The 12,832-nt window shown below is 48.9% G+C and overlaps 1 protein-coding gene across 4 annotated transcripts in view; it reads right to left on the bottom strand.

Moving 5' to 3' along the window:
* The window catches only part of Ak7 (adenylate kinase 7), a 61,851-nt gene that overhangs the window by 45,162 nt on the left and 3,857 nt on the right, over positions 1-12,832 (bottom strand). For all 4 annotated transcript variants that reach the window (XM_026399428.2, XM_026399429.2, XM_026399427.2 and 1 more), the window contains exons 2-4: positions 12,377-12,562; positions 8,697-8,805; positions 5,239-5,333 (exon numbers count right to left, since the gene is read on the bottom strand). In XM_026399428.2, coding sequence (XP_026255213.2) covers positions 5,239-5,333; positions 8,697-8,805; positions 12,377-12,562 — 390 coding nt within the window. The remainder of the gene's footprint in view (positions 1-5,238; positions 5,334-8,696; positions 8,806-12,376; positions 12,563-12,832) is intronic.

The raw sequence follows: 12,832 nt of genomic DNA on the forward strand, positions 1-12,832 counted from the left end.
TATTTGGTTCATCAGGGTCACCTCTGCTTTCCTGTTTTCACTCACCCATACAGAAACAAGAACACACAGACTTCAGAAACAGTTATGACAGGGGGAAAAAACAACCCCAGTATATATTGAAATTCTCTTACTTATTGAAATCAATACAAATCAAACATTTTGTCATATTCACCCTTTTGTGTCAAAACTGATTTTACATAGTTTTGTATTTGTTTGGATGCTTTGGGCTGTAAATCACATACAAGCAAGTTGGAAATGGCCAAAGCACCAGGAAACTCATTTTCTGCCATACATGGGCGACTCTGGGCACCATGGGCTGACCTGGCTCTGCTTTTCGGTTGCACCCTTGGCTCCACCTCCCTATGGGGGTGGCCATGCCCTGGCAGCAGAAGGGCAGCAGCAGGTCCAAGCTCCACAGGCAGACCTAGAAGGTCCGCAGAGGGAGTGTGGGGACAAGTGCATGCAGTACTGCATACATGGCACACGTTAAGGGCACCTGAGTGGAAACCACTCTCCTTGTGCTGGGCATGTGAGTGGCAAACCACTTATCCTGTAGGCACAGCCCTGGGTCTGAGGCCACATGTTGTGATCCCATCACTTGTTCCATAGTCCGCTCCTCCGTTGGTCACCTCAAGGACAGTTGGCCAGAAATTGCATTGGTGGCTGCCTGTAATCTGCTCACCTACTGCCTAAACATATATACATGGTAACTGCACAATAAAATCAGACCTGCTTTTTGCTTGGTCTCCTGAGGTCTTGATTTGTGACTTTGCAGCCACTCTCTCCTCTACCCTGTTCTGTGGACCTCCTCGCTGGATGAGAGAGACCCCATGCAAAGGAGAAGGACTGCATCCTCACAGAGGACTCCGTTAATCAAGGAGGAGCCATACCCAGAGTCTCAGCTGGCTTCCTGTGCTGTGACTGGACCTTGCTGGTCTCCCAGCACATGGCTAGACCACACACCCTGGCTCTCCTGCAGCAGGTGTGCTCAGGTGGGTAGGTCGAGGTCACAAGGATTCACAGAAGTAATGAGCACCTTGACCCAGCTTGGTTCATAAAGTTCCCTGTGGCTCTACACAGCCTGGGAGGCTTCTGGAAAGTGGCTGAGCCAGCTGAAGGAGCCCCAGTCCCCAGTCAGAGTTCAAAGGAGAAATAATCATCAGGGGCACCTGTTTTACATTTCACATGTGCAAGAAATGAATTTCCAGCAGGGTGCAGTGGTGCCCACCTGTAATCCTGCTGAGGCAGGAGGATTGCAAGGTTGAGGCCAGCCTTGGCAAATTAATGAGAGCCTGTCTCAAAAAACAAAACAAAACAAAACCACAAAATAACAGTGTGGGCATTGTAGTTCAGTGGTAGAGCACTTGACTAGCATGGCTGAGATCTAGGGTTCAATCCCCAGTACTGCAAAAACTTCCACCATGTTTAAGCCATTTTGCATTTTGGGGGGTTGGTTTGTTACATCCTAACAATTCAGAATCAAGTTGTTGTCCACCCCTTAAACAGTTGTTGGCAAGAAGAATGGACCATCATGGTGGGTCTGGATCAGCTGGGAGCTGGGGCAGTTTCCCTTCCTTGGGTCTATGGATAGTGTGGACATCTGAACAAATCCAGGCTCTGCTGGCCAGGATGGCATGGTGACTACCTGACAGGAAGCCAGTCACATCCACATGGCCCTGCGTTCCCCCTTCCCTTCCGCGTGGCATGATGCAGTCGTGACTTGGCACAGTCCTCTGACTCCAATGAACCACGGTACACCAGGGTCCTGGCAGGAAAGCATATACCTTCTCGCATGGGCATCTGAGTGCAGTTTAACAACAGGGCTATTAAGGAAGATGTGGGCAGGAGGCAGGGGAAGCCCCATGCCTGTAGCCATGACCATGATGCTCTGTACCACTCCTAAGTCTGAAAGTGTCAAGGAGCAAGTGATTAGAGCCTGGTGACAAAGTTGGGTGCCACAGGAACAGCAGCCTGATGAGGGACAGCCCACCAGCAGCAACTCTGCAGAAGGGCACTGGGCGAGCAGATACCCTGACTCATTGTTGTTGTTTCTTCCTTCCTCTGGCCAGTGTGTCCCTTGGCCAGACAGAGGTGGGAGCCCAGGACAAGGCTGCCTGCTGCTGTAGGCTTCACAGTCAGGGACAGGGTGCTTTGGAGGGGCAGGTGGACAACATCCAGTGCACAGACCTACCATGAGGTTCCACTTCTCACAACTTGGCATCTCACAACCTTTGTCTCCCCAGCACTCCCAGGACAGCTCTGGAGGTATCTGGGCTTTCCAGCACCACCAGAACATTCCAGGCCCATCCAGACATTTACCAAGCCACGGCAGGTACTGACTGCCTGCCACAGAATCCCAGAGCTACTAGGCTTGGCCCAGGGAGTCCACGATTACCATCTGTGCACCGGTGATGCCCAGAGGGCTGCTGGGGGCTACTGTGCAGAGTGGCAGGGTTGAGGTATCTTCCATAAGCTCATGAGTTTCAATGATTTTTCCAGCTCATCATACTGGCGACTCCTCCTTACAACCAGCTCCCAAGACTGTTAGAATTTCCTGGGATGATCACAAGGAGACAGAAGCAGAAAAGAGCTGAGGCTTTCTTGAGTTCCCAGACGTCCCCAGTCCCTATCCCCTGTGGCAGCTCTGTCCCTGGATCATAAGGCTTTGTTCATGTCTTTGCAACAGCTTCCTCTTTCTGTTAAACTGACTCCAACTGGACTGCCCTAACCGATGGTCCTCCTCAGCTCGTCCTGATTTCAGACAGAAGCCACATCTTCCTCTGCCACCTGCTCTTCTGCTGACTTCATGGGGACAGACATGCTTGCTTTGTGTAGCCAATGTTTTCCACCTTTAACCCACCCCCGCCCTCATTTCAAAAGCAAAGCTCAGATATAGTATCATTTCATCCATGAACATGTTATCAGTTTTATTGTAGCTAAATTTATTAATTATTCAAATATTTAAATTATTAAGACTTGTTTAAGAAATCCTTCCATATAAATTCTATAACTTTTCTTTAAAAACTAAAGTTTTGCTTTTTACTCTAATTATGTGACCACCTTGGACTGACCTTTTGTGCGGAGAGAGGGAGAGTTCGGGAGGGCTGAAGGGAGTGTTCTGTGCCTTGACTGCTGTGTATGTGCACAATCAGGCGTTTGTCCAAACCCAGTGCTGTGCAGGAAGGGGGTCAACTTACTGTATGTATGTACACCTTAGTAGACGTGATCTTTAAAATCACCATTAGCCACTAGGAAAACACAACGGAAACCTGTGCAAGGTGGGGCCAGAGGACTCCGGAGCCAACATAGGAGCTGTTTCTCCATATTTTCTCTGGGGAATCAATAATTCTTCACTTTTGGTCGTTTTAGCTCAGGGGACTGATCCTCCCTGGTCTACAAGGAGTTATAGGATCCCTGGTCTGGAGATCAGACCACTGTATTCCCCTGGCCACAGAGATTAGTTCAAGGGTAGGCTGTGACCTAAGACCTGGCCAAAGAGCATATTCCAGTCCTGGCATAAGACATGACCTAAGAGGAAAGTCAATGGAAGCTCTAGGGAGGCCCACCCAGGGGCCCCTGGGAGTCAGAAGGAGCAGGGAGCTGACTGGCGGAGGAAGCCTGCTCTGAGGAGGAAAGAAGCCGTGGAAGAGGGCAAGCTCTGAGCACGTGGCTCCAGCCTGGAGGTCCAGCTGTGCCTGTAGGCAGTCACTGGACTCAGCCACTCTCTGGGTCAGTCAACTTGCCACTTTGCCGAAGTCAATGGGGACAGTCAGGAAGACTGCAGGATGGTCAGCCAGTCCACCGGTCAATGATGGTTTTGTAGGGGACTGCTATAGTTTAGATATGAGGCGACTCCTCCTTAGAACTGGCTCCCAAGATTGTTAGAATTTCACGGGATGATCACGAGGAGATAGCAGCAGAGAAGAGCAGAGGCTCTGAAAGCATGTGTGACACAATGTAAGAATTTTCAGAGGTAAGACAATTGGGTTATGAGAGTCTTGACCTAATCCGTGCATTAATCCCCTGATAGGGGTTAACTGGGTGGTGTCTGCAAGCAGGTGTGGCTGGAGGACACAGGTCATGGCAGTGTGACGCTGCGGTTTGTATTTTGTTCCGGGAGAGCAGAAGCCTCTCTGCTTCCTGATTGCCATGTCCTGAGCTGCTTTCCTCCTCCACACCCTCCATCATGCTAGATCTTGAACAAGTGACCCTTGAGACTCAACGTTCACTTTCACACTGGGTAATGAATGACAACCCTTGAGTCACTGACACCACCCAGAGCCAGCAGGAATTCACCACTGCAGTCGGGTCTCTCATCACCACAAACCGTTGGCTTTGGCTGTGATGCCGAGGTGCTGAGGGGGATGCGCCTCTGTGTCTGACCTCGCTCCGTCCGGGTCCCAGAGGTCCTCCAGGTCAGATACGGGCCCTCCTCTGGTTGTTGCCCACAGAGAAGCAGACCCTTTAATGGCTCCCGTCAGTTGGTTCTCCTTCAAGATCAGAGCCGTGGCGAAGCGGGACGCGCCTGACTATGCGAATGACCATCACTGAGTGTCCACTTGGCAGTCCTTAATCACCTTACATTTTGTTTCCAGGTCCATGACTTGACCTGACCTCTTCCTGTCAACATCAGCAGTGGATTTTTGGTGAACAAAACAACTTGGGATTAAATCAAGAGCTGGCAAACGAGATATGTGAGGGCTGCCAGCGTAACAGGGCCTGCTGTTTGACATTGAACCTTTCCTTTTTCAGAAAGGTGGAGGGCACTCTAACAACAAAGAGTATAGCACAGGAAATGCATAAACCAGTAGCAGGGTCTTGATTATCGAGAACCATGCACAAGGTGCTACACTTCTCCACAGCAGGTAGCTCAGGAGGTTGGTTGGTCTGCACTGTATCACCCAAACACATGAGCGGCGCCTTGTGTCAGGACCTCAGGAATGTCCCTGCTCCATTACAACTTTATTGGACCACCCTACGGATGTGTCCCTCCACGACCAAACACCGTTATGCAGTGCCTGACCACAGCTTACAAGGTAGCATTTTAGAATCCTCTGTGTCCTGTAAACCAATGGAGTCCCGCAGAACCAACCAAATGTGCTTAGAAGCACTAGATTCAGCTGCACACCTGCAACAGGAGTAAGAAAGCACAGCTCACTGTACAAAGCTCCTTCCATATGTAGCCAGTAAGGCCTTGAGGTGAAAGGTTACCTAAAGGAAAGCTGAAGTTCTACTTACTGGGTCCAGAGGTTTGGATCGTGCCCAAGTCATCACGGTGGAGAGCAGAATAAATACCTTTCTTTTTTCAAAATGGCTGACTTCTTCACTCAGCGCTGCAGGACCAAAAAGCAGAGCAGTTATTTGGACCCATGCAGGATTTGCTTTAGCAATCACACGTACTATTAGATATGGGGGGGGGGGAGGGCTTGAGGTTTCTTCCTCAGCGAGCAATTTAGCTCCAGGGGGGTCACCTCTGAGGTTTCACTGTTCCATCCCCATCTGTCTTCTCCCCAATCCCCCCTCCCATTGCCTGATCCCGTCTGGGCTCAGCTCAAAAGTTTAACCCCTTCCCACGTCCTGTGTGCTATTAAACCCAAACTCTTGAGACTGAAGTTCTGAAATCGAGGGTTTATTGAACCGTTCCAGGAACTAGCTAGAACAGATCCTGGGACACGTTCTGCTACAGCAAGCTGAACACTGGGTGGCGGTTGGAAATGTCTCCACCTGACCCAAAAGCCAAGCGCACTACGGTGAGAATCTGGGGAAGAAAAGCATAAGCTGTTGACACGGAGGCCACACTGGTGCTGGGTAAGAGGGGCCAGGAAATGCCAGTGGGGATAGGAGGACAGTCCATAAGGAGAACTTGCTGCTTCTGGATTGGTTGGGGCTGGTAGTCCAGAAAGTTTATATGTACCCAGAAGGCAGCAGTGGCACCTGAGGTCAGGTCCAGGGGTGGAACATACATCCATGAGTGTGGAGCAGGTAGCTGCTAACTGACTGCAGTCCCTTCCTCTCTCCCCTGCCCCTCTGCCCTTCGTAATTAAGTTTAGGGATCTCAGAACTGTCTCTCATCAGGGTTTTCACTTACTTGGGGGAGGGATGGGAATAATCCTGGCTGACATGAATTGGGACAGTTCATGGGCTTTATTGGATTCTTACCCTGTGAGACAGGTCCTGATATCATCTCTGTTTTACAGATTCAGGACCCGAGGCCCAGTCTGCCCTGAATCATGGAGGGAAGTGTTGGGGCAGGCGGTGCAATCCAGGCAGTGGCCTGCTGGGCTATGCCCCGACCCCTGCAGATATGGATGGAAGGGTGACTGCTGCCTGCCATGGTTTTGTCACACATTTAGGCACTGCGCCTCCGTGAATGCATGTAGCAAGCGATTCCACTAAAATAGTCTTCATCTTGTAAATTTTCCAGAAAAAGGTGTAAGCCTTAAAATGAGGTCTACTTGGGTTGTCAGAGGGTCTAGAAGATACAGGTTCAGTCTCATAAAGTGATTCACTAAACAAAGAGCTAGGAAAACAAGGACATGGTGACATCCTGAAGGAGAAGGCGTGTGGCTTCCCACCCCAACGTGGGGAAGTCTTAATGAATCAAGCTTAAGGACATTGTGTTTCACATATTTTTCCCAAGTTCCAATGCTAATTTTAGTTTCTATTTTTTATTCTAATAAAAAAAAAGATTGTCTCTTCAACCTCGTTTTGCTCTTTTGACCTTTACGCTCGGCTGTGCTTCCGATCGGCCTATTTTGTGAACACTTGACACACTTTGAGGTCCTCTAACTGGGTGGCCCTTTCTATTTATGATATTTACAGCAGGTTTGAAATGATGTGCTTTCTCCTTCTGAACACACCATTTATGCAAATATGTAAATGTTTTCTTCTCATTTCTGATAATTTACCCTGCTCTCCTGCGTCCTCTTGCCTGCCTATAGGGGATAGGCGAGGTAGGAGAATTCTGAAAATTTAAAACCTAAGTTAATAAAACATTGTTAAAAGTTATATGTATCTATTGTAAGAAAAGCAAAATCTAAGAATGCGCCTAAGTGACAAAGTCCCCACTGCTGTTCCCCCAGCCCACAGCCCCCAGGTGACTGCCAAGAGAGGAAGGGTCCCTGAGTACACTTTCCTGCACACAGTCACCCTGTGGCTCAAAAACAATGCGATTCAGTCAAAGCTCTTCCTCCAAAAGGAGAAGTAAAATTTTCCTGATTATGTAAATCAGGATGAAGAAGACCCTGTGAAACCACTCCATGATCTACAGCTGACGGCAGGGAGGAGTCTCAAAGTCTGAGAAGTGATTGGATTCCCCTGAGGCTGTGGAGAGGTCCTAAGGGAGGGGGATGCACATCTGTCCCAACGGCTGCTGCTGTTTGGATCTCAAGTGTCCCCCAAAGGCTTAGTGCTGAAGGCTTGGTCCCCAGCTGATGGCACCCTTGGGAGGCAGTGGGAACTCTGGGGGTGGGGAATGGGTGGAAGGGAGCAGTCCCTGGGGGCGTGTCCTTGACAGGGATCTTGGCCCCTCCTCTCTGCTTCCCCAAGAGGTGAGCTGCTCCCCTGGCACTACCCACCTTATGACCGGCCTCCTCACAGGCCCAAAGCAACAGGGCCTCCAACCTGGACTGAAACCTCTGAAGCTGTGAAGCAAACTAAACCTGTAAATTGTTTTTCTTAGCACAGCAATGGAAAACATCCATACAGGCTGTTTTTTTCCCTCCAGGTGCTGAGAATTGAACCCGGGGCCTTGAGCAGGAAGTCACTTTGGGAAAGTAGGGACAGAGTAGAAAGGAAATGCAGGGAATTGTTGCTTTATTCTAAGCTCTACTGTGCTTTATAGTTCTGAAAACATCTAGATTTTATTTCAGAAAAAAATGTTAGAAATTTAAAGAAAATTACAAGCATGCATTATAAGAAAAATCAATTTTTCAAACCTAGCACAAAACAAGTGCTCAAAACCATTAGCTCCAATTATTATTTCAGATGGTACAATAATATATCATCTGTAAGTATTTGCTAGGGGACACAATGTAGAGAGGAGGCACAATGCAGAGAGTAGGGCTTAAGCAAGCTCTGTTCCAAAAGATGACAACACTCATGTTTTTGATTTATGCCTCACTGAACAAAATTTAGGCATAAAGTTGTAAGTGAGAAATTGAACATTCCAAGCTTCACAAATCCATCATTTTCCTGAATATGTACAGTCATTCCTAGGTTCCATTCTATTTCCTTGAATTTAGCCAAAAAATAGTTTTGCTATTGATTGAATTAAACTGTTGGCAAAGTACTGCCTGTTTTTATAAATAAACTTTTTTGGAACCCAGTCCATTCACGTACATGCTATTTACAGCTTCTTTTTCCTACACCCACAGAGCAGTTGGCTTACAACCAATTCCACAGACATAGTCAGTAGCACCGATTGCATACTTTAGGTAAGTCAGTTTTCCCGTGGCCCTAATTTATCTAATGTTCATTAGATGACTCTTAGACAAAGAAACATGCACAAAAATAATGCCCTTTACAACTATAAAGTGTAAATAAGAGACCAGGGACCAGGGGTGGCGCTCAGTGTCAAAGCACTTGCCACGCATTCTTGAGGCCAGGGTTCAATCCGCAGCAGCTCAAAAAAAAAAAAAAAAAAAAAAAAAGTCAATAAAAGATGAGCTGCTGAGGTAAGAGTGCCCCTCACTGACCGGACACTGCCCACACAGCCTCCTCCACTTGCTGCGAGCTCTCAGTGATGTTGTAAATGACCACGTCACACTCCAGCAGGCGCAGGAGAAGGTCTTCTCTGGAGATGGTCTGGAAAGAGAAGTGACAGTCTCTTGCAGAGAGCTAACACGGTGACCTTGATATTTAGACAGGATGGCAACTTCCAGATCAGGCTGCCTGGAGGAGTAAGTACCACGGGAAACATTTGCAGAAGGATTTGGATGTAACATGAACATTTGGCTCCTTTCTGTGTGGAGTTTTCAAGTGACAAAGAAGTCTGAGGAAACAGCCTGGAACAGGTGATTAAAAATGGTGCAATGATCTCAGGTCCTCCCTCTGCATGCCGTTCCCACCCCAGCTCAGACCATGTTGGAGGACCACGAGTGAACATTGAAAAGCGACTCAAACCCCATGCGAGATTATTTGAGCAGCTACGTATCAGGAATCACTTAAAAGTGCTGTGAGCAATTGGTTTGAATTATTGGGAACCCTCAAGATGGAAAGAATCTGGACGTAAGGTACCTTATTACACTTGATAGTTGGAACTATTTTAAAAACATGGAAACTAGCAGGGCATGGTGGCTTAATCCCAGCTACCTGGGAGGCTGATGCAGGAGGACTGATAGTTTGAGACCAGCCTCAGCAATTTAGTGAAGCCCTAAGTTACTTAGCAAGATCGTGTCTCAATATAAAATATAAAAAAAGGCTGCAGATATAGCTCAGACCACTGAGCTATATCCGCAGACCTTTTATATATTTTACATTGAGACAGGATCTTGCTAAGCACCCTGGGTTTATCCCCAGTACCAAAGATAAACAAATAAATATGGTCAGACCTATACAGGATCAAATAGGTACATTTTCAAGAGAGTTATTGTCCTAACCCACATTCCTGAATCCCTTTGTTCACCTGACAGAGATCTGTGGTTCTTCTTTTGGCCCTAGGATAGAGGCAAAATAATTAATGGTTATAAATGCATATGGTTGCTAATATTAAGGGCATCATGTATGTGCATGTGTATGTGTGCGTTTTAGGGGAAATTTTTAGCAAATAAAAGACCTGGACTCAACTAAGCAAATGGCAGCCTGCTCTTGGAATACTTATAAGAAGGCCTTCATCTGGGGCACAGTGCGGCCAGCAGAACAGGCTGCTTTGCAGGCCCCCACTCACTCCCTCAGCCAAGCATCATCCTTGTATGGTGCACAACCTGCATAGCTTCCCGTGGCAATCCTAAGTGTGTGAAAGGGGCTTAGAGGAACATTTGAGATTCAGTGAACTTGAGAAAGATGTGATTATGTCTCATAGGAGTTGACATTTGAGTTGGGTTGGAGGGGCAAATATGAGCTCACTGGCAGAATTTGGAATGCCCAGGGAACAGCAGGTGATTTGCCAAATAGAGGCTTTTTTTTTTTTTTTTTTGGTACTGGGAACTGAACTCAGGGGCATTTGACCACTGAGCCACATCCCCAGCCCTGTTTTGTATTTTATTTAGAAACAGGGTCTCACTGAGAGGCTTAGCGCCTCAGTTTTGCTGAGGCTGGCTTTGAACTCATGATCTTCCTGCCTCAGCCTCCTGAGCTGCGGGATTACAAGCATGTGCCACGTTGTCCAACCAAATAGAGGCACCTTTCACAACATGGACCAGCTCCACGTTTCCATGCTCAACTCCCCTTCCCTTTTCTGTCACTCTGCTTCTTCCCACTGGCTCCCCACAACCCGGGCACTAGCTATACTGGCTCTTCCTAGTTGAAAGCACACGATACTCTGGGTTGTTTCTTTCCCCCTCATCTGCCTGGCAAGCCTGACTCAGTCTGGAGGCCCAGCCTCATCTCCAGGAGGCTCCTGGATCAGAAGGTCAGGGGGAGTGAGGGGCCTCACTGTCTGGGATCTGAAGCTGCATTTGTCTGTCTGTGGATCATGCCAGAGCTTGTCCTCTTGACCTTCAGGGTGCTGCTGTGTGTGCCCCTGGGGCACCTAGCTCCTGGTCTGCTGTGGAGCTCCTGCTGGGCTGTGAGCTCTCTATCTATGGACCCTGGGTCTGCTCCGTGCACATTCACTGAGTCAGATCTGGGGGCACACGAGAGCCCTGGGATCTGAATGCATGCGAGTGCCAGTTGGGAGGCTTGGGAGCTCTCAAAGGTGGCCAAGGACCATGCCCAGTGGGCTGAGGGAGGAGAGGTGGGTTAGGAGCCCACAGCGACAGAGGCCTTCAGCTTGTGTGGGAGACCAATCTTGCATGTGACTGAGTCACACTCCCCGGCTGGGTGCTGAGGCGCTCAGTCACAGAAATGTGGCAGAGCTTTCCCCACCCTTCTTGGGTTCCAGGGTCGGTGTCTCTCGTGCATGGGTGTGTCTTGCTACAGCCCCATGGGTGGAGCTATGGTCACCTGTTGCTTTGTAATATAACCCCTTGCCCTGTTTAGGATAGAATCTTCCATGGAAGTGCCTTGTGTGTGTCCCCTTCTCCTACTGTGCCCTTGGGTGTGGCCTACCCAGGTGTCAGTCAACCTGCTGACAATGGACATCATGAAGATAGACTCAGCCCCCTGAAACCTGACCCCTTGCCTCATTTGAATAGCTTCTCCTCAATAAAAGGGGTCAGCTCATGCTCTCACTCTCTCTCTTCCTGTAGACCCTTAAGGTCAGAGGAGCTGTCACAGTGACCCCAAAGAAAAAGGTATTTGTGTCTCTTGTGTGGTTATTTTGTGCAGCCCAGTTAGCCCAGTTCAACTGGAGTGACCCCTGAGCCTTTTAGTCTCGAGAACAGAAACTTGGCAAGCTTGGGCAGAGGGTGAGTATGTGACGGCAGTTACAGTGGTTTTTGTTGGTTTTTTGCCATGCCGGAATCAAACCCAGGGGTACTTCACCCCTGAGCTACATTCCCAGTCCTTTTTATTTTTTATTTTGAGACAGGGTCTTGCTAAGTAAGTTGCCCAGGCTGGCCTTAAACTTGGAATCCTCCTGCCTCAGCGTCCCAGGTTGCTGGGATTACAGACATGTGCCACTGTGGCCTGCACAATATTCATTTTTAAGTTTTATTTTTAATCGATACATAATAATTCTACAAGTTTGTGGGGTAATGGGTTAAATCTTGAAGGAGACTAGCGCTGGCTGGTTGAAAGAGGAGGAAGGTGGTCTGGGGACAGTGTGCTCAAGGCTGTATGGTAGGGTTCAGGGAGCAGCAGGTGGGACAGGGTGGGAGGGGTCCCCTGGGACCCCTGGGAGAGGAGGCCCCCTTCTCGAGGGCATTCGGATATCTCGAGTAGTGCTGTGTAGACTGTGTGCGTGGAGGTGATAGGGTTTCACAGTAAGACACAACATCATGGTCCATGGTTCCTGGGTGGCTTGTTACCAAAGGTCATGCCGCCATGGTTTAGAGTGGTTGTGGGTAATGCAGGGCAGAAGTTAGGTTAAGCACAGCATAAAAAAATGTTAGGCGCCTGAGAGTCCAAATTAGATCCATCCTTTCCAAGAATGTCTAATCTAATTTATTTTTTCAGGCAAAAATTTCAGCCACTTCACGAAAAAGCCCTGCCACCATCGTGCTGCTGCACACCCTGCACCTGCAGCGACAGGGAAGGGGAAGCCCAGAGCAGCCACACTCAAGGAGGCACTGGGAGGGGACCTTCCCTGAGAAACGGAGAAAGCCCCCCGACTCACCGAGTACGTCTCCACCGCAAAGTTGGGCCCCGGGCTCTCGGGCTGGGAGAGCGTGCCCACAATCTGGAAGGTGCCCTCCTTCAGCCTGAAAGATGAGGCTTCCCGGGCAGCTGGCTTTTCATCTTCCTCTTCTTCTTCCTCTGTAATTTCTTCCAGGGATGCTCCAACGACGCAGTTAGACAGGTACTGCAGGAAAACACATTCCCAAACTCTGAGTGCACATGAGCGCAAGGAGAGTCGATGCCTGGCAGTTCCAAACACCAGTCTTTCCCATGGGCTTGCTGGGTGCCACCAGGGCCAAGCTGGTGCTCGGCAGACTGTCATCTCAGTGCACTTCCTGCCCACAAAGACCCCCCAAGGGGTACTGCTGATTGCCCACTCCCTGGATGAGAAACTTTCTGGCAGAGCTGGATAACCAACCCAAGGAACTTCTCTGCATCAGCAATAGGCAGAGCC

This window comes from Urocitellus parryii, chromosome 6 (genome assembly GCF_045843805.1).
Source record: "Urocitellus parryii isolate mUroPar1 chromosome 6, mUroPar1.hap1, whole genome shotgun sequence".
In the NCBI taxonomy this organism is placed as follows: domain Eukaryota; kingdom Metazoa; phylum Chordata; class Mammalia; order Rodentia; family Sciuridae; genus Urocitellus; species Urocitellus parryii.